The 22,535-nt window shown below is 43.1% G+C and overlaps 1 protein-coding gene across 2 annotated transcripts in view; it reads right to left on the minus strand.

Annotated features, from left to right (window-relative positions):
- LOC135506176 (beta/gamma crystallin domain-containing protein 1-like) overlaps positions 1–11,407 on the minus strand; it is a 46,913-nt gene extending 35,506 nt beyond the window's left edge. Inside the window, exons 1-4 of one of the 2 annotated variants that reach the window (XM_064925654.1) lie at positions 10,013–10,267; positions 6,719–6,794; positions 4,636–6,128; positions 381–4,257 (exon numbers count right to left, since the gene is read on the minus strand). In XM_064925654.1, the coding sequence (XP_064781726.1) occupies positions 381–4,257; positions 4,636–6,128; positions 6,719–6,769 (5,421 nt within the window). In that variant the 5' untranslated portion in view covers positions 6,770–6,794; positions 10,013–10,267. Of the gene's footprint in view, positions 1–380; positions 4,258–4,635; positions 6,129–6,718; positions 6,795–10,012; positions 10,268–11,052 lie in introns of those variants that run through there. The other variant, XM_064925655.1, reaches the window with a different exon arrangement.
- Positions 11,408–22,535: the final 11,128 nt, after the last annotated feature.

The following is a 22,535-nucleotide window of genomic DNA, read 5'->3' on the forward strand; positions in this document are numbered from 1 at the left end:
ACCAGAGACTGCAGTGACGCCTCTTGCACTGAGATGCAGAGCCTTAGACTGCTGCGCCACTCGGGAGTACACTGCTTGCATTTCACACCATTCAATCAAGATGGATCACACACTCTATAGCTTTCAAACATCTCAATGGCAGTGTTACCCAAAACACTTGCCAGTACCCGCACATCTGAATGGTCATCTAATCGTTAAGCATTGGATTAGAGTATCAGGTGTGTTGGTAATGGAATAGAACAAATACGTAACATGACTTGGGATTCTCAAAGAGAGGTTTGAGAAACACTACCATTGAGATGTAAAAAAGGTGCTAGATTCAACATGTGGTGTGGGATGCAAGCACTACTCAATAGAATTGAGAGTTGTGGAAAACCTACCTCTGAGTTGAGCAGTTCCTGCCCTGTGCTCAGCTCTAGTTTCCCAGCAGGCTCTCGGAGAGGAAGGTACTTCTCTAAATACTCCGGCAGCTTGATGTCGTTAAAGGACGGGAACGGAGAAGCTGAGTCACTGACCACAGCAGTCTGGGCAGTGGGCCTGTTCCCCAGGTTACGACTTTGGATGGTAGCCTCCCCAGAGGAAGTGGGGGAAGTCTGGGGGACTGGTGGTGGAGGGCTGGGCTGTTTGGCCAATGCCTGTCTGAGCTCCCCAGAGAAAGGGGAGGTAGTCTGGGATGGCTTAGTGACTGGTGAAGGGCTGGGCTGGAGGTGAGGGGCCTCAGTGGGAGACACCTCCCCACCCGGAGTGGTGTCCATCTGGAGTTGAACTCCGGGCCTCTTGCCCCGGGTGGAGGAGCTGTTCAGGCTACTAAGGATACAGCTCCGCTCCAAGCGTGACATACGAGGTTTCACCACCTTTGCCTCCTCCTCTTCCTTCTCCTCCCCCTCACCCTCTTCCTTCCTCTTCTCCTCGCCCTCCTCCATGGTGGTCTTCTCCCTCTCCAAGAGGAGCCTGGAACGGGTGTCGAGGCTCTTGAGTAGGATGCTGCCCCTGTCCCGGTCTGTGATGCTGGCCCTGGCCGGCTTCAGCTCCCCTTTGACCTGGTTCCTCTGGAGCTTAGGCAGAAGACTCTGGGTCGTCTCCACAGAAAACTCCCTCTTCCTCCTCAGGCCGAACTGGAACTCCTCTGGGTCAAAGGTCTTCTCGAAGCGGTCCTCCCGGATAGCGGGCATTGCGAACGGTGGCTTGGGAGGATGGTGGTGGTGGTTCTGCCGCGGTGGCAACGAGAAAGGCACGCCAAGGCGTTTTATGTTCTCGATGAAGTCATCGTCGTCCAGTTCTCCGGACGTGTCCAAGAGGTTGCTCTCGCTGACCGATGAGCTGAGCTTGGGTTCAGCGGGGTGGAGGAGCTTCGGCTTGGGAAAGCGATGGTCCACGTCTAGCCAGCTGGAGGGGGTGTCGCGTTGGAGTGGCAAGCCACTACCACCGCCCCCCAGCAAGGGGAGCTTATTCAGGGATGGATGTTGGGGAGAGACTGGGCTCTGTTTTTTGGTGGTTTCAGTAGAAGAGAGTATCTTCGGAACTTTGCCTGGACTGGGGAAAAATGTTGATTTCTCATTGGTTGTCTTGAGTTGTGTTACCGGGTGGATCTCGACATTCCCAACCAGTGTAGGATTTGTTACCATAATTCCTTGCTTTTCATTTGTTGTCCATTCTTGCACAGTAGTAGTACAACTACTAGTAGATGACTTTTGTTCAAGTACATCCCATTTTCCCTCTGCTAGCTTTCCATTGGGCAACATCACTGTCTTTTCTCTGTCCTCACTCTGTGATTGGCTTGGGAGAGTGTTCCCCTCCTTCACATCCTCTGACTTTTTTACCTCTGGGGCTATAGTCTTTCCAGTGGAGTTCTCCTTCCCAACATCCAGCCTTGGCCCCTCACTGCTCTTCGGCTTTGGCCCAGGTAGTTCTTTCTCTCCCTGACCCTTTGTCTTTTCTCGGGCTTTAGTCTCCAAAGGAATCTGAGCAGAATCTACCGCTGTAGGTTTTGAGGCCTTGCTTTCTGTTTTTACAGCAGTGGAGTTCTCCTTCCCAACATCCAGACTTGACCCCTCACTGCTCTTCGGCTTTGGCCCAGGTAGTTCTTTCTCTCCCTGACCCTTTGTCTTTTCTCGGGCTTTAGTCTCCAAAGGAATCTGAGCAGAATCTCCTGCTGTAGGTTTTGAGGCCTTGCTTTCTGTTTTTACAGCAGTGGAGTTCTCCTTCCCAACATCCAGACTTGACCCCTCACTGCTCTTCGGCTTTGGCCCAGGTAGTTCTTTCTCTCCCTGACCTTTTGTCTTTTCTGGGGCTTTGGTATCCGAAGGATTCTGAGTAGAATCTACCTCTGTAGGTTTTGAGGCCTTGCTTTCTGTTTTTACAGAGGTGTCCTTCTCTACTACTGGCACTGTAGTGCTAGGCATTGAGGGGGTGGGTTCTGGGGTAGGCCTCACTCTGTGTGTCAGTGTGTCGTGGCTAGGTTTATCTGTCTTCGCCTCAGATGACATTACAGACTGGGTCTGCTTTGAGACATTGGTTTGCTGCTTTTCTAATACAGGGTCCTGATGATACGATTTTGTTTTCTGCTCAGGCACACGTGTAGACGACCCTTCCTTAGGAGGCTCGATTGCACATTGATCACTCTCTTTTCCCATCGCTGTCTCATCAATCTGATTGACAACACTGGCAGTTTTATCTGACTGAGAAGGCTGTGTAGGAGTCAGTGAGGCTGGAGGTTTAATAGGAGCTACAGAGGTTGGGACAGCTTTAGTAGCATCTGTCTCAGGGGTGTATTGTCTACTGCCTGAAGGCAAATCCTTCTCTGACTTTGTATCTGTATTTTTCTCAGGCTGTTTTACCATTTCCACCGCTTTCTTTTCAGGCTGCATTGGTCTGTTGTCGACTTTAGCGTGTGGGACAGGTGAGCCTTTCTCCACACGAGAGGGGTCTTGAACAAGAGTCTGTTTATTCTTAGGCAAATGTGAAGACAGGGATGTTTCGCTGTTGTCCTTGGAAACATTTTGATTTATCTTAATGGTAGAGGTGGTCTCAGAGCTTCCCCCCTCTGCCTTCTCTCCCTTGGAACTCTGTGAGGGTAGAATGTCTACAGTTTTATCATTGGGCCCCTTTCTTACACTGATAGGATCAGAGGTAGCCATTTTATTGTCTTTGTTGACGTTTGGAGGTGTGGGTGATTGCATCTTTTCCTTTAACGGTTTGTTAGAATTTTCCTTTTCATCTGACAATGACTTGATCTGCTTGTCTGAGGCTGCTGGCTTTTTAATGACTACTTGTTGGCTGTTTTCACTAACAGACTCTTTTTTAACATCTAATTTTACGTCTACAGATTGACTGTATTGTGGCGATGTAACTGTATTAACGTCCTGCTCAAATGCAGTGGCCATTTTCTTTGTGGTGCCTGCCTCTTCCTGTTTGCTGTTGACCACTTCCTGCTCAGTGTTTGTCACTTCCTGTTTCATGTCACAGCTCGGGTTCAGTTGATTGGCTGACTCCCCTCCTTTGCTTTTCCGTCTCTTTGACCTGGAGTTTTGTCTGCTGTTTGCTTTGGATTGTGGGCTGACCTCATTGGTTGAGTCCACCTGAGGTGTCAGCTGGCTTGAGTCTGAGCTACTCCCCCCTTTAACTGAAGTCTTTAGGTCAATATTGGTAGGCCTCTTTGGTAGCTCCACTGTTTCAGTAGCCTCTTTGTCCTTTGTTTTGGAGTCTGTCTGATCTGCTTTAGGAACTGGCATGACCCCTACTGGGGTGGTATCTGGCTCCGCTGGTTTCAATGTTATCTCTGCCTTTGGGGTGCTCCGAGTAGGAGTCTTTTCCCCACTGGCCAGTTTTCCCTGAATGTCCTGTTTTGTTGTCTTTGACACAGCAGAATCTGTAGAATTTTCAGCTATTCCTGCAATACTAGAGGACTTTTGGGGTACCATTGTTTTATCATCCACCTTCTGAGCCTCTGCAAAGTTCCTCACCCGCTCCCGTATCGTTTTTAATTTCTCCCGAACAGGGGGGGCCGAGCTGGACCTGGCATCGCCACGTTCCACCGATTTCTCCCGCTGATCTGGCAACCTGAGCTCTCTGTTTACATTTGTTCTTAGCTGCTCTTTGACTTTCCTGGTGGGAGAAACATCTGCACTCCTGGGGTAAGTCTTACTGGGACTGGCAACCCCCATCACTCTCCCCTCAAAAAGGCTGATCCTATCTGCGATCCTCCCAATAGGCTGAAGAGTCTTGGATTCCTCGTCCACTTTCTTTAAATCAGGTGATCTGTGACGAATGAAAACAAAGAAGCATGTTTTCTGTCTCAATATGAACAAAAACCCTGATATTCAATTGATCTAGCTGTAAATACACTACATTTGTTCTATATCACACACAAAATCTATCTCAATGGATTTAGTGTTTTGAAAAAACTTTGAGCTAAGTGGAGTTAGTGGTTGAAATGCCAACAAATGTAGGACATATTTTGATGAACTACAAAGATAGTTTTCCCTTTACAGGTAGAATATCATTATTTCACTTTTTTTTGCTATAAACAGAGATATTTAAAGTATTTAAATAACATATCTGATTCCTAAACTGCGTAGTCAGGAAGTAGGTTATCCAACGATACAGTAATCTAGTAGTCAGGTAAACACAACTCACCTCTTAGTCACCTTCGGTTCCACCTTGCCCTTTCCCTTAGCTGTATCATGACCCTCCGTGACCTTTCCAGTAGCCATTCCTCCTTTCTCAAAGCTCACGGCTATGTGTCCTCCGTTTCCCTCTGGACTCAGTGGCTGCTCCGAGTTCACCATCACTTTCTTCGCAAAGAACTTCACCTCGCTGTGTGACACCTTCATGCTCCGGCGTTTGGACCCGGCGCTTTCCGTGCGCCTCTCCACCCGACATGGGCTCGTGTCGTCGACCATGTCTATGTCCATGTCCCCTTCCCCGTCCACCACGGCTACCAGGGTGGCGTGTACTGGTGCGTCTAGGTCCTCCTGGGCTTCCTCCCTCTCCTTCCCTCTGCGTATTTGTTTGGGAACTGAAGCTTGTTCGTCTTTAGAAGAGGAGGGGGTGGAGTCTCCAGGTTTAGGTGTGTTATATTCTGATGATGTAGGTGAGTTCTCGGCTCCAGGCTGGGTTTTGGTGGGTGTATTCTCCTGAGAACTGGCTCCTCCTCCATCTCCTGAGGAGTTCTTCCTGGACCGCCTCTTGCCTGAGTTCTTACGGCCCATTGTGTCTGTGTCTCTGTCTGACTCCTCTTCACCAGAGAGCTCAGGGATGGTCTGTGAGCTCGTCTGTGTCTCTGTGGGGGACTTCAGTGACACTCCCACCAGGGCACTGTAACTGCTATGACCTTTGATCCCTATAGGAGCTTTGAGACAAATCCTTTTGCGCTCCTCTGTCCTCTCCTTTGTATTGGTGTTCTCTGATGACAAGTCAACACTCTTGGATGATTTTGCTCTGGAAACCACCTGAAGTCTTTTCTTTACCCTGGTGGTGATGATGGAGTGGGGCACTTCCTGCTTTGTGTGGGTGTTCGTTCCGTTCTGGCTCAGGCTCAGGCTCGTCTCCTCCAGGTACACATGCAGCCTCTTGCCTGCCTGGACTTGGGCTTGGGGCAGGGCCTGGGTGTGTTCCTGTCGGTCAAAGTCCTCCCAGGCCACTCCCTCTTCAAGGGCAGATGAAAGAACACGTGTCAGATGGCTGGCATTCCTCTTCGGGGCAGGATTCTCGCTCGCTCCACTGCTCCTTCCCCCCTCCTCCTCCGTTTCCTCTCCCTGCGAGGCAATCCACCACTCCTCCTCCCTAGGACCTCCTCCTTCTCCCCACTCGCTGTGGCTGCTGGCTGCAGAGAGGGGGCTGTCCCTGTGGGTAGACGCTCTGGCGTCCGCCGTGTTCCACTCCTCAAAAACCCTGGAGAGATGCCGCTGGGCAGGCTGGGAATTCTGTCCCTCCTTCTGCTGCTCCTCTTCTCCCCTCACAGGCTCCTCCTGGGCCCCCTCTCCTTGTGGCCTGGGGCTCTGGTCTTCCGTCGGGGACTGAGAGGCATCGTCACTTGGACTCCTGGGGCTCCCTCTTTCTTTCCAGGGGGAGAACCAGCTCCCGATCCGGCCCAAGACACCAGTACTGTGCTCTTCTGGGGTCTGAGACTGTAGTCGTAGAGGCAGACAGAGAACTAATTAGACATGTCTTTACAGTACCAGTACATACTCACTGACTGCCAGTGCCAATACACATGCATACGCTGCACATGCATAAGCATAAGAGGTTACCATTTACTTAAAATCTGCAGGTATAATGCATTATAACTTGTTGTAAGCATGTATGAGCCTTTATTTACATGTTTTGTCCCTCTCTACTGTATGTAGGAGATTTTCGAGTGACTCAAATAGGCTGTTATTTTAGTCAGGATGATTATAATAGGATAACAAGACAGTAAAGAGGCTCATTTGTGCCTATAGTCTTACAATGGATTAGAACGTCATTATAATGCATTATACCTACAACGTGTTACTGCTTACAGTGTAGGTACCTACGGGCTTTAAGTAAATGTTACTGTATACAGTGTAGGTTACGTGTGTACGGCACAGTGCATATTGCAGACAGGCGAAAGGAAGGAAGGGTCAGAGAGTCCAAGGGTTATTTGCTTTGTCAATGTCAGATTTTGTGCAGCTCTCAACATAATGAAAGCATGCAAGAGCAGTACTAATAATACCTTTGTTATAGGAGCTCAACTCACCCAAGAGCCAAGTACCATATCATTCAGAGTCTTTATGCCGCTTGTGAACATGTTTTAGGCTTTAAAACATTTAAACCTATAGACCATAAAACACAAATATAATATATAATCATCCTAAAATACATACTATTTAGCTCTGTTGCAAATTAACATGCACCTATGCAAATAATTCATATTTTAGAGCATTTCCCCCCCCCCAAAATAAAATTGGGTAACGTGGTGTAATTCTAACAGAAACCACTTTGTCACCAATTTTTTAACACCCTTGCTGCAATTTTTATCTGTCTCATCTAAAAAATGTACAATACCGTTTAAATGTTTTACAAAACCTACTCATTCAAGCTTTTTCTTTATCTACATTGTAGAATAATAGCGAAAACATCAAAACTATGAAAAATACATGGAATCATGTAGTAACCAAAAAAGTGTTGAATGCATTTCAGTTAATAAGTGTGCCATATACAGAATATAGCCCTATTTGGCAAAAGACAAGTCCATATTATGGAAAGAACAGGTCAAAGAAAGAGAAACGACTGTCCATTATTACTTTAAGGCATGAAGGTCAGTCAATACGCAAAATTTCAAGAACTTTGAAAGTTTCTTAAAGTGCAGTCGCAAAAACCATCAAGTTTTATGATGAAACTGGGTCTCATGAGGACCGCCACAGGAAAGGAAGACCCAGAGTTACCTTTGCTGCAGAGTTCATTAGAGTTACCAGCCTCAGAAATTGCAGCCCAAATAAATGCTTCATAGAGTTCAAGTAACAGACACATCACAATATCAACTGTTTCAGAGAAGACCATGTGAAACAGGCCTTCATGGTCGAATTGCTGCAAAGAAATCACTACTAAAGGACACCAATAAGAAGAAGAGACTTGCTTGGGCCAAGAAACAGGAGTAATGGACATTAGACCGGTGAAAATCTGTCCTTTGATCTGTCCTTTGTCCAAATTTGAAAATGTTGGTTCCAACCTCTGTATCTTTGTGAGACGCATAGTAGGTGAATGGATAATCTACACATGTGTGGGTCCCTCCGTGAAGCATGGAGGAGGAGGTGTGGGTGTGCTTTGCTGGTTACACTGTCAGCGATTTATTTAGAATTCAAGGCACACTTAACCTGCATGGCTACCACAGCATTCTGCAGCGACACACCATCCCAACTGGTTTGAGCTTAGTGGAACTATCATTTGTTTTTCAACAGGACAATGACCCACAACACCTCCAGGCTATGTAAGGGCTATTTGATCAAGAAGGAAAGTGATGGAGTGCTGCATCAGATGACCTGGCCTCCACAATCACCCAACCTCAACCCAATTGAGAAGGTTTGGGATGAGTTGGACCGCAGGGTTGAAGGAAAAGCGGCCAACAAGTGCTCAGCATATGTGGAAACTCCTTCAATACTGTTGGAAATGCATTCCAGGGGAAGCTGATTGAGAGAATGCCAAGAATGTGCAAAGCTGTCATCAAGGCAAAGGGTGGCTACTTTGAAGAATTTTTTGGTTACTACATAATTCCATATGTGTTATTTCATAGTTTTGATGTCTTCACTATTATTCACCAATGTAGAAATGACAAAAAAATAAAGAAAAATCCTTGAATGAGGAGGTGTTATAAAACTTTTGACCGGTATTGTAAGTCACTAACAAAACGATTCTGAGTTAAATTGATCTAATATTTCGTAATTTATAAAAAGTTATATAATATAGTATTATATTATATAGTATTACATCTATAAATGTTTTATGTATGTACCATTAAGCTTACTGCAAGCTCTACGCCGACGCAAGATTTGGAGTGTTGCAATTTAATTTTTAGTTACAAAAGGGACAGCTTCTTTTAATACGCTCTGGCATTCAACATACTTTTTTACTACCTGAACATTTTCACACTGTATCATTCCTTCTGCAGTCGTGGGGGCAGTATGGCTTGGTTCCTTGATTTGATATATGGGCTATATATTGGCTATTCATCAAAGTAGCCTATTTTGCATTGATAACTAAATATAATCTCAGCCATTGTTCAAACAACAAGAATCCACCCAAAAAGGTGTTTTGTTTAAAAGTAATAAGTAGTGAATACAGGATATTGTGAAATGGTAGAAACTGCTGTAGCCAACTAGCTAGCCATGTGCTTTTTTACTCTGTGACCAAAACACAATGTTTTAGCTGATATGGGAATGAATACACAAGCAGCATATCAAACTGCGATAATGTTTTAAGTTCAAACATCGGCAAGTATAAGAATATTTGCTAGGGCATATTTTTTACAATTATAAATCAGATTTTTTCTTGTGTATATGTGGGAAGCTAAAAAGGCTAGCTAGCTTGCTAAGTCTTTAGCCAACTAAAGATAGCGGCTACAAGCAAGGGAAGGCAATTCTTCCTTGTTTTCATAAAAAAAAACTGTGCTATCGCCCCTTGTGAATGGCTATGGGACTGGCGAGGATACCATGTTACCAAAAGGTGTCCACTAATCCAACAATCCCACTCCACCTACGTGCATGCACGGAGTTAGATCAACGGAGTAAAGCTTGTAGTAACCTGTAGCGGAGACTAAATATAACTAATCCACTTGTTTAGAAAGAAAAATAGGAATCAGTTTTGATTAAAGCAGTAACATTTAAGTTACCACCCCTCCAATGGGGCAACTGGCCCCCCGGCAATCTAATGCAAGTCTATGCTACCTAAATTAGTATTTTACAAATAATGTGCAAATCATCTACAACTAACTTAATTGAGTTACACAGTCATTTTTAAACACTTTAGAATGATCTGGAGTGATACAGAAAAGAGAGGCCTTACATCAAAACCTCGTCATAGTGAGGATATTAATAGTGAGATGTGCAATGCCATTTTGTTTCAATATTTGATGTATTTAATTCAAATAAGATACCTAGATTTAAGCATTTAATTATTCAAAAGTATCAAAATAAATTTTATTAAATAGATTTTAACACAGTAATCTTCCAGGGGGGTACCCTTGTACTTGGGAAAAGTGTAATTTTCTAAAAACTAAATGTCATTAAATAACCTAAAAAGTGTCAACTGTAGCCTCTTCATAGTTTGCTTGCCTAAGTATGACAATCATTCCCATACCAAAGTTTTACCAAACGTTTTTTTTTTGTGTGTCAGCAATTAAACATTGTTCTTAGGGGGGGGGCTTGTTACCCCATGTTCCCCTATATATGAAAATATATTTTTCAATCAAAATATAAGTACATGATAGATATAAGACCTCCAACATGTTCAACTGCTTCCATACCCCAGTGTCAGAGAAATCTAAAGAACAACTTACCTTAAATTAGAGGAAAACTCCAATATTTAAAACCCAAAATGAACAGCTGTCAAGTACAGAATAAGTCAGTCTCACAATATAGTCAGTATGACAATAGTCTTTCTCTCGTTTTCTTTGTAAAAGTATTTTCCATGTCTGACTAACAGAAAAAGCAAGCAGAACAAGAGGAAGACGGGTTGAAAGTGGAATCGAAGGTATGTGTGCAGGCTGAGTTGAAGTTTGATCATTATTTCTGTGCGGAACGGCGCGCATACGCAGCCTGGTGGTAAAATATCCGGCAAACGTTTCCCTCGGGAGATGACGCATTCGATTTGTAGGCTTGCCTGTTTCTTTTTTGAATCGTCTGGTTTCAAAGTGTGCCACTGTTGGCGGGCTGCTCAAGTCAGTCTTTCCATAAGCAGTTGAGAACTGTAGTTAACCCTTCAAATAACTGTCTGCCTCACTATAACATGTAGTTGTTGTTTGTCTGTTTGTTTTGTCTATTTGTCAATAGAATGACCATAGCCACAAGGCAAATTAACAAATATTTACACATAGTCTATTTCTTTCCACTTAATTAAGTTATTTATGCACCTAAATGTCAGCTATTAGGCCTAAAGTGCGATTGTCATTGTCATTATGCTACTTTGCAATATGTGTTTTTATCATTGATATAGCCTAATCATAGGCTAGACATTGCATACCTGTAATTAGAAAATAATAATATGATATAATAACATATAATAGAATATAGGCCTAAATAAACATTGAAAAGACAATTGATATATCACCAATAAATATAACCCAAGTCACACAGATGCATTCCCTAGGCTGTTTATCAAATATTGACATCAAATACAGTGACCTTTGTAAAAGCCTTGGCGCGCAACAGGTAAACTAATCCTGAAACAGTCGACCAAAATGTCAATGTTGCATTCCTTTCTGTTTCCCATTTAACACGCCCAGTTCATCTGTTAGACAAATCCCAAAGTTCAGCCAAGCCGCCTGCCCTACACTAATTATAGTCAAAGAAATACATTAGAGAGAGACGGAGTACTTACCATGATAACGCCTTCGTTATTGAATCCGTTCCAAATCTCCCAGGAATCGGTCAAATGGAACTTGCCGGGACGACTTTGAGCAAGGACCCGGTTAAAATAACACTCTCACTCCGCCACCGTCTCTCTGAGGTAAGGTAACCTATGTCTGCATCACCAGGACTTTTCCCTACAAACTAATACCGTAAACAAATCATTATATGAGTCCAAATGTCCTTGTCAAGAGTTTAGAGGCAATTTTTTTAAATTAAACCAATAGCGTAGCATTATCCATGTCGTTTGAGTGGCTTTCTGAGAGAAGGGCTGAGGCTACATCTGGAATCTGCCCAGCCCAGGTAACACACCCCAGGGAGAAAGACTGGTGACAGCAGGTATGGCAGTATGTTGTGCAACACTTTCAGTCCAACACAAAAGTAAAGCACTCTCAGAGACACATGAGACACACACACACACACACACACGCACTGTTGATACCCCCCATATTATAAATTATTCATCTATTGCAGTTGAAACCTGCCTCTCCAACCCTATTAAACATTTAAACACTGTTTTGAATCAACATTCTTATACCAACACTTGTGGGAAACCGAACATAGACCTATTACATATGCAATACCCGTAGACACACACCAGAAAAGTGGCCCTCTGAGCATATACTGGTTGAATCCACATTTGTTCCAACCAACAAGGAATAGCCTAGATGTTTCTGGCCAGAAGAGGAGATTTGGATTAAATCCTAGATGCCATCACCTGCCTTTGTGCTTGTGAGCAAGGCACTTAACACCCACACTGCTCCTGTGGTTTGGGCTGGTAACCAGGCTATCTATACTAGACTGACCCCATAGGTAATCGTCCCCATCACATAATGGTGCTATATTATAAAATATACATCACGGATATCCCTTTGTGACCCTCTAACACACTTGCATTGATACTCCACCAAGCCAACTGACCCTGAGGTAAAACAACACCACTGTTACTTTTCCACCTGCGCCAAGATGGCCAACAGGCATCAGTTTGTCATTCACCTGGACCTTAGTGCACTATCGGCCTACTTTAGGTGCACTAATGAAACATTGCATATTTGAATATTATGTTAGAATAATTAAGTAAGAACTGGGCTGACTGGAGGAAACGTTCCGACAGGGCTGGTTTCCCATACACAGATTAAACCTAGTCTTGGATTAAACATCATCTCCATTGAAATAGCTTTTTAGTCTAGGACTAAGCTTTATCTTCAAATGTCAAGTTTTAATGTCACATGCACATACAGTGAAATGCCTTTCTTGCAAGATTTAAACCCAACAATACAGTAATCAATATCAAATAGTAGTACTAAAAATATCAAGAAGTAAGTAAACTATATACACTGAGTGTACAAAACATTAAGGACACCTGCTTATTCCATGACATAGACTGACCAGGTGAATCCAGGTTGCTTGTTGTGAGCGCTGAGGGAACTTTATGCACTTGGCCAGATGGCTACTATTTACTAGTTGACATATAAAATATATTCACCCCACCCAGTATTGTAATCAAAATTTAACAGAAAGCATGTAGTCCTTGGCTAAGACAGTGTAGTAGTGTGGGCTCAATAGCATCTCATTAGTGTGCAATATCTTGAGTATCAGCTGTACATGTGATGGAAGAGTGCACTGCACATGTGATGGAAGAATGCACTGTGCATGCAGAGGGTTGCAATTCCATTGAGACCTAGAATTGCCTTATATGTATCCCACAAAAAGTGTTCATTGTTATAAGATAACTTTTTTGATGAATTTAAGCAAAATTCCCCAAATTCCCGAGCTGAACTTCTAATGAAAAGTTTCTGACCCTTTGCCACCCTAGTTCCAATACCATATTTACAATGTGCAGGGATACTGGAGTGATAGAGGTAGATATGTATAGGGCAGTGGAGGCTGCTGAGGGGAGGATGGATCATAGTAATGTCTGGAATGGAGTCAAAGGAATGGTATGAAACATGTGTTTTTCATGGGGTTGATTTCATTCCATTGATTCCATTCTATCTATTACTATGAGCCGTCCTCCCCTTAGCAGCCTCCACTGGTAAGGTGATTAGGCATCAGGATATATGGTAAACAGAGTAGCAGCAGCGTATATGATGATCGCATATGAGTGGGTGTGTGTGTGTTTGTGTAGAGCTAGTAAACATGTGTGTGCATGTTATGTGTGTTTGAGTGTCAGTGTGTGTGTGTATGTGAGTGTGTAGAGTTCTGTGAGTGTGCATTGACCCAGTCCAAAAATAAAATACACGGGTCAACTCAGATTTGTGTAGCCATTTTGTTTGCTATTTGGTAGTCTTATGGCATTTGGATAGAAGCTGTTCATGAGCCTGCTGGTGTCTTGATGCACCGGTACCACTAGCCGTGCGGAAGCAGAGAGAACACTCTATGGCTTGGGTGGTTGGAGTCTTTAACAATATTCCGGGCCTTTCTTTCACCTGATATACAGTGGGGCAAATAGTATTTAGTCAGCCACCAATTGTGCAAGTTCTCCCACTTAAAAAGATGAGAGAGGCCTGTAATTTTCATCATAGGTGCACTTAAACTATGACAGATAAAATTAGTGAAAAAAATCTAGAAAATCACATTGTAGGATTTTTAATGAATTTATTTGCAAATTATGGTGGAAGAAAAGTATTTGGTCAATAACAAAAGTTTAGCTCAATACTTTGTTATATACCCTTTGTTGGCAATGACAGAGGTCAAACGTTTTCTGTAAGTCTTCACAAGGTTTTCACACACTGTTGCTGGTATTTTGGCCCATTCCTCCATGCAGATCTCCTCTAGAGCAGTGATGTTTTGGGGCTGTTGCTGGGCAACACGGACTTTCAACTCCCTCCGAAGGAACTTGTAGCTCTCGACCCGCTCCACTGCAGTCCCGTCGATGTGGATGGGGTTGTGCTCCCCCCTGTAGTCGACGATGAGCTCCTTGGTCTTACTCACATTGAGCGATTGCTTTTTGGCCCGGCACTACACTGCCAGGTCACTGACCTCCTGTCTGTAGGCTGTCTCATCGGCGCATGTGATCAGGCTTACCACCGTTGTGTCTTCAGCAAACTTGATGATGCTCGAGGCAGTTGTGGGTGAATAGAGAGTACAGAAGGGGACTAAGCACACAAACTTGTAGGGCCCACGTGTTGAGCATCAGTGTGGCAGAGGTGATGCTGCCTACCCTTACCACCGGGGGTCGGCCAATCATGAAGTCCAGGATCCAGTTGCAGAGGGAGGTGTTCAGTCCCAGGGCCCAGGGTCCTAAGCTTGGTGATGAGCTTGGAGGGGAGAATGGTGTTGAACGCTGAGCTGTAGTCAATGAACAGCATTCTCACATAGGTATTTCTCGTATCTAGGTGGGTGAGGGCTCTGAGAACATGCCCTGGAATGCTGTCTGGCTCTGTGGCCTTGCGAGTGTTGACCTGATTAAAGACCTTACTCACGTCAGCCTTGGAGAGAGAGATCACCCAGTCTTCTGGGTTGGTGGGGGCCCTCACGCAGAGCACAGTGTTGTTGTTGTCAAAGTGTGCATAAAATGCATTGAGTTCGTCTGGTTGAGAGGCATCATTGGGCAGATCACGGCTGGGTCTTCCTTTGTAATCCATACTGGACTGGAGCCCCTGCCACATGCGGTGTGCATCGGAGGCTGTGTAATATGATTCCACCTTATTCCTATATTGTCCTTTTGCTTGTTTGATGACTCTGCGTGGGATGTAGCGGGGCGTCTTGTACTTGTTCCTGTCCTCAGCTGTAGCTTCAGGGTTGTCTGCGATAGCAATGTATGCGGTAGCCCTGTCCTTTGTCTTAGCGCCAACCTCATAGTTAATCCAGGGCTTTTGATTGGGGAAGCAGCGAACCTTCACTGTGGGGAGAACATCACCGATGCATTTCCTAATGAAGCCGGTGACGGAGGTGGTTAGCTTGTCGGAGTCTCAGAACATATTCCAATCAGCGCTAGCAAAGCAGTCATGTAGCATAATCTCTGTTTCTGATGACCATTTCTCAACGGAGCGAGTCACGGGTACTTCATGTTTGAGGTTTTGCTTGAAAACAACAAGCTGAATGGGGGACAAGGAAGGGCCTTGTATGCTTGTTTGTGGGTAGAGTAACAGTGGTCTTTATTGTCCCTAGTGGCAAAGGAGACGTGTTGATGCAAGTTGGGCATCACGTGTCTTAATGGCGTGGAATTAAAAGCACCGTCAACAAGTAAAGCAGCCACTGGGTGCAACTTTTCCTGCTTGTTTATAGCCTTGTTCAGTTTTTACCTATGAGGGGTATCTTGTCCAAAAGCCATGTTTCAGAAAAGCAGTGAATATTGCAGTCACGAGAGTCCCTTTGGTAGCAAATCCGCGATCAGAAGGTATCCAGACCCATACACGTTGAAGACACTGGCCTTATATACACTTTAAGGGAGTATTAGCGGGACAATTCGAATCACTGTGCAGGTGTGACACATACCAGATGCCACTGTTCAAGGACATGTCACCTTTTGTGAGGATAGCAACAGGCACAAGACACAGATGGGCAGTGACAGTGTATGTTTACAATGGATGGTTACGATGACAACAACACGTAATTTCCACCACTTTCCAGCTGCTACAGTACTTAGGCAGACCTGTTAAACATGTTTCAGTAGACACAAATCTTGCCCAAAACAAATGATCCAGCTATGTCAACAATGTTAGCTATGTGGTTAAATAGGCTGTCTTCCTCAATGTTTTTCAGACACATCTTAGTTCATCTTTAATTAATGATACAGTTGTCTCTTGACTAATTTCCATATAACATATGGTACCAGTCAAAGGTTTGGACACACCTACTCATTCAAGGGTTTTTCTTTATTTTTGAAAACTATTTTCTACATTATAGAATGATGGTGAAGATGTCAAAACTATGAAATAACACATATGGAATCATGTAGTAACCAAAAAAGTGTTAAACAAATCAAAATATATTTTATATTTGAGATTCTTCAAAGTAGCCACGATTTGCCTTGAAGACAGCTTTGCACACTCTTGGCATTCTCTCAACCAGCTTCACCTGGAATGCTTTTCCCACATATGCTGAGCACTTGTTGGCTTCTTTTCCTTCACTCTGGGGTCCAGGGTGATTGTGAAGGCCAGGTCATCTGATGCAGCACTCCATCACACTCCTTCTTGGTCAAATAGCCTGTTGTCCTGTTGAAAAACAAATGATAGTCCCACTAAGGGCAAACCAGATGGGATGGCTTATCGCTGCAGAATGCTGTGGTAGCCATGCTGGTTAAGTGTGCCTCGAATTCTAAATAAATCACAGACAGTGTCACCAGCAAAGCACCCCCACACCATCTCACCTCCTACTTCCAATTTTCACGGTGGGAACCACACATGCAGAGATCATCCCATTCACCTACTCTGCGTCTCACAAAGACACAGAGGTTGGAACCAAACATCTCAATTTGGACTCATCAGACAAAGGACAGATTTCATCTGGTCTAATGTCCATTGCTCGTGTTTCTTGGCCCAAGCAAGTCTCTTCTTATTATTGGTGTCCTTTAGTAATGATTTCTTTGCAGCAATTCGACCATGAAGGCCTGATTCACGCTGTCTCCTCTGAACAGTTGATGTTGTGTCTGTTACTTGAACTCTCTGAAGCATTTATTTGGGCAGCAATTCCTGAGGCTGGTAATTCTAATGAACGTATCCTCTGCAACGGAGGTAATGGCAGGTAGCCTAGTGTTTAGAGTGTTGGGCCAGTTACCGAAAGGTTGGCAGATTTAATCCCTGAGCTGGCAAGGTAAATATCTGTTGTTCTGCCCCTGAACAAGTCAGCTAACCCACTGTTCCTAGGACGTCATTGCAAATAAGAATTTGTTCTTCACTGACTTGCCTTGTTAAATAAAAAAAACTCTGAGACTTCCTTTCCTGAGAGCCAGTTTCATCATAGCGCTTGATGGTTTTTGCGACTGCACTTGAAGAAACTCTCAAAGTTCTTGAAAATGTTCCTTATTGACTGACCTTCATGTCTTAAAGTAATGACTGACTGATGTTTCTCGTTGCTTATTTGAGCTGTTCTTGCCATAATATGGACTTGGTCTGTTACCAAATAGGGCTATCTTCTGTATACCACCCCTACCTTGTCACAACACAACTGATTGGCTGAAACGCATTAAGAAGGAAATAAATTCCACAAATGAACTTTTAACAAGGCACACCTGTTAATTGAAATGCATTCCAGGTGACTACCTCATGAAGCTGGTTGAGAAAATGGCAAGATTGCGCAAAGCTGTCATCAAGGCAAAGGGTGGCTACTTTGAAGAATCCCAAATATATAATGTATTTTGATGAGTTTAACACTTTTTTGGTTAATACATGATACCATATGTGTTATTTCATAGTTTTTATGTCTTCACTATCATTCTACAATGTAGAAAATAGTAAAAACAAAGAAAAACCCTTGAATGAGTAGGTGTGTCCAAACTTTTGACTGGTACTGTACCTAGCATTGAAGTATGCTGTTGAACAAGTTTTCTACACACTCAAGTCACACTATTCATGTAGTTTGATTGACAGTACACTGACCAACCCACCACTGGCATTGCTAGTTATCTCATAGCCATAATCTTGTCACTTTGGGGGCGTTCGTAAATTGCCTCCAGTGTATCAGAGTGTGCTCTGGGTTATTTGCGTATCCAGAGTGTACACAGGACACTGACCTGGACACTCTGACCAAGGATTAGGCTTTCTGACCTCACAACAGCAGTCAAACACCCAAGCTAACTGGCTAAAGTTGGCTAGCTTGCTAGCTACATCCAGACACAAATGTGAGAATGCCTCACTCTGACCATTTTACTCCCCCTAGCAGAGCTGGTTAGGCAGTTTTCATGTTATCCAGAGTGTTGGTGACTGTAACTGTGCTGCTGGCAACAATTTAATGATGTTTTTTTTTGCTTATGTTTACTGACACCTGTCCTATTGAATGGGTTTTGTCCGTAATACTGCACACTGGCACACTCACACGAGAGTGCTCTGAAATCAGCGTAGATAGCCAGAGTGAATTTACACTCACACCTTTTGTCTCATTCTCTCTCACTGAGTTGCTGCTGGAGACATACCAAGGCGCTAACTCAATCAACATCCAGTCATCCATATTGGCAAACAAGAACTCTGTGTAGAAGTATGCACAGATCTAGGATCAGCCTACCATGGGTGGAGGACACAAAATGGGCCTCAGGGTCTGTAGCCGCAAAGCGTAACAAAGTAGAAAATTGGTTGTAAGTACCAAGTGTAGAGACATTTTACTCATGCTCTCATGGTTAAAAATAAAAGTGACAAATGAAGCCTCTTTAGTCATGAGTCCCACCTAGTCGACAGATATTTAGGACACCTCGTGAGCTGTTCTAACCAGTTAAGAGTTACCAGCAGGTAAAAAAGACAGCGAGTCAGTGTTTCCTGCACCATAGACAGGCAAATGCTCTGGAGTTGTTGAAATATTAGTTTGATGTTTCTATATGATCAATCCATAAATAATCTAGACATTCATGCAACAGTGTCTCTTGCGCTGTTGCCAATGATTTCACATAGGCCTAGGCCTCATTGGGTGTCTCATTGGGTAAACCCACTCCCCTCCCTATCCTGTAATTCTCCCAGAAATCACTATGTCAACAACAACAAAATACCAACCCTTTCCCTGGCTTCCATTACTCTTGCTCAACTTAACAATTAATGTGTCTCATCTCAACTTTTTAAGTCAATCCAACATAACGATTTGCGATGGCCTGTCTCCACTGTGTCTTATGTTGAAAAATCTGATTACAAAAGTTCCATTTCAGAGCTCCAAAATTGTATATCATACTATGTGATTGGAGGAAGCATGGGCAAGTTATGCTACTTTAAACATGAATAAACATGTTATCCCACTTGGGAGACAAGTCGGAGTAAATGACCTGAAAGATTTAATGTAGTCACATTCACCGTGGTTGTCTGAAGCGAGCACAGCTGACGATGCCTCATCTTGACTGGTTATTCCCAATGATGTATTGCCCGTCATTTGCAACAATGTCAATGAGCGTCATCACTATATTTCCTTTGTTGTACCTCAAACTGTTGCGATTACCAGCTGAGATAAACTTTTATGAGTTTATTTTACTCCTGGCTTTGTCTGGGCAGTGTCATGTCACCCTAAAACTTACTCTGAGCTAGGAGTTTTTTATTGTCTTAAAACAGGTTTTAGCAGGATTCCTAGGTACCTTTCTGAGACGCTTTGTGGATACTGCCTCAGATCAGCAACTCGGGAAACTTCACCCTCCTTTGTGAACCATCATCAGTGCCACTCCACTGTCCCACCCTCTGGTCAACAACAGTCATTACACCTTCAAGGACCAGACTTCTCAATAGAAGCATGAGTAGTTAGGGTGACGTTGCCTCTAGACACTGATCTTGAGTCAGTTTAGGATGTTCCCGACTCTTGGTTGAGGATAGGATTGCTGAATGGAGAAGCTGATCCTAGAGCTGTACCTAGGGGAAACTTTACTCATGGAAGCTCATGGTCAACATGTGGAGTGGAAATAAATGGTCATAATAACAAAAAGTATTTATTTCTAACGTGGAACTTGTTGTCTGTGTCAGAGTACTGAAATTATTTTCAAGGATGATTATGAATACTGTATTTTGCAAGAAGGACAAAGATACACTCAAAGCCTTAATGTGTGTGTGTGTGTGTGTGTGTGTGTGTGTGTGTGTGTGTGTGTGTGTGTGTGTGTGTGTGTGTGTGTGTGTGTGTGTGTGTGTGTGCAAAATGTGACGTAGTGGACCAGTCACCAGTAACCACCCACCCTCTTCCATCCATTAATTGATTGTGTTTCCACTCTGGATTCTGCTTTGCTGACCTAAACAGAACTCATTACTTTGGGGGAGGATGAAGTCTGCATCTGAAATGGCACCCTATTCCCTTTATAGTGCACTACTTTTGACCAGACTCATTTTGACTATGTAAGAATAGGGTGCCACAACGGCTGATGGGACACTTCAGTCAGAGGGAAATGTAAGAATGCCTGACTCCACCCTTCCCACTCAGTCCCGGGTCACCATAGAAACATTCCTTCTTGAACAATAAACACAGTGACTAGTTCTGAACTTCTACATTTATTCAACAGAGAGTATACTCTGTATTCAGTTTACACAAGTCATTCACAACACCAACTGTGTTCCTAATGTGAAACTTTTCAAATCAAGTTGCATATGTAACCCAACTCTTAGCTTGTGTTTACGTTATACAAATCTGTAGTTATCACATTTGAATGTAAAATGCTCAAAGAGTGAGAAACAAAATTGGAGAAGCCAGAGCCTGTATTCATAAACATGTCAGACTATGAGAGCTGATCTGGGATCAGTTTTGCCTTTTTAGATCACAATGAATACGATTATATGAACAGGTGGGAACTGACATATCAGTCCACCTACTCTGAGATGCTTCATGGATACAGACCCTGGCTCTGCAACCCCAGGATTGTGGGTTCGATTTCCAAGGGCCACCCATATGTAAAGTGTATGCACGCATGACTGAAAGTTGCTTTGAATAAAAGCATCTGCTAAATTGTAGGTATTTTATTATTATATTATTATTATGAATTGTTCAGTATCTAATATGCTAAGGGAAATGTATGGAGTGAAAAGTAAAGAATTTTCTTTAGGAATGTAGTGAAGTAAAAGTAAAAGTTGACAAAAATATAAATCGTAAAGTAAATATACCCCAAAAAACTACTTTACTTAAGTAAAAGTTGACAAAAATATATATATAAATCGTTTTTTGGGTTTTATTTACTTTACGATTTATATTTTTGTCAACTTTTACTTTTACTTCACTACATTCCTAAAGAAAATTCTGTACTTTTTACTCCATACCTTTTCCCTGACACCCAAAAGTACTCGTTACATTTTGAATGCTTAGCAGGACAGGAAAATTGTTAATTTAACAAACGTATCAAGAGGAACGCCCCTGGTCATCCCTACTGCCTCTGATCTGATGGGCTCACTAAACACATGCCTCGTTTGTAAAGGATGTCTGAGTGTTGGAGTGTTCCCCTGGTTATCCATAAATAAAAAACTAAAACATTTGAAATGATTTATACTTTTACTTTTGATATGTAAGTATATTTAAAACAAAATTCTTTTAGACTTTTACTCAGGTAGGATTTTACTGGGTGACTTTTACTTGAGTCATTTTCTATTAAGGTATCTTTACTTTTACTCAAGTATGACAATTGGGTACTTTTTCCGCCGCTGCAAGGGGCTACAGTGGCAAATGCATTTTGCTAAGTGTCTCAACCAGTGGCGATTTTAGCATGTAAATCTTGGTGTGGAAAACAACATTTATTAGTATTTTTATTCATGCCAGCAAAGCCACTAAACTACACAACACAACACTAAGCAGTACATTAATTGCACGATAATGGTGACAAATGGTGCCCACAAACTGTTAGGGCCTGCATAAAGCAGTCCCAACAGCAGAGCTTTCTTTTCAGCACAATGGAGTGAATGTTTACCACCACTACACCTGCCTATCAGCAGAACCTTGACTACACCTGCCTATCAGCAGAACCTTGTCTGGCAGCGAAACAGTTTTCAGCCTCATTTACTGCCTTTTTAAAAAACATGGCTGATATGGCTGACGTGCTTAAACAAAATGGTTTCTACTGACAATTGAGATGTACACACTTTTGAAATGTACAGTGAAATAATTCAGAACATGGGCCATTCTTACATTATTCTGCCTGTACACCAAGTCAGAACCGTAGGATAAATAAAGGGGGCATATAAGCAGACAATAAAAGCTTTTACAATATTCAATGATGACATTTCTCTAAAATAGGCTATAAGCTACATGTGCACCACCAAGTCAGAATAGTAGCCTAAGTTATGAAGGGGGAAAGGGACCAAATTAATAGGGTGAGGCACATGGGCTACTAACAGTTTACTACACAACATACACTTAGTATTACTTTACTAGCTGCAGTATACATATCTCCCTGGCATATTACATTGTTTATGCAGCAGCATACAATACATTTTTGGATTCACCTTGTTGTGCTGTGCTCACTTGAACAGGAAGGTGCCGCGGCGGTCCTTCTTGTGGGCTCTAGAAAGAGGCCAGAGTTTGCGATTTGGAATTCCGAGTTGGATGACCGTTCAAAATTATTTTCCGGATTTTCCCAGTCTTAGCTAGTTTTTTTCAGAGTTCCCAGTTGTCTTGAACTCTCTGAAGTCTGAGATTTCCCAGTTCCGAGTTTCCAGTTGTGTTGAACATAAGTCATGCTGGATTGATAGCATGGCCAGTGTATTCAAATATAACCAATTAGATATCACAAATTGCAGAGAAAAGGGGGTCATGTTTTTATTTATTAATAAGGATAAGCATTCAAGTGCAACGCAATTGGCCAGAAGTTACGATTTTGTCTCATCACCGCAACTCTCCTACGGCTTCTGAGAAGGTCAA

The sequence above is a fragment of the Oncorhynchus masou genome, chromosome 19 (assembly GCF_036934945.1).
Source record: "Oncorhynchus masou masou isolate Uvic2021 chromosome 19, UVic_Omas_1.1, whole genome shotgun sequence".
Classification (NCBI taxonomy): domain Eukaryota; kingdom Metazoa; phylum Chordata; class Actinopteri; order Salmoniformes; family Salmonidae; genus Oncorhynchus; species Oncorhynchus masou.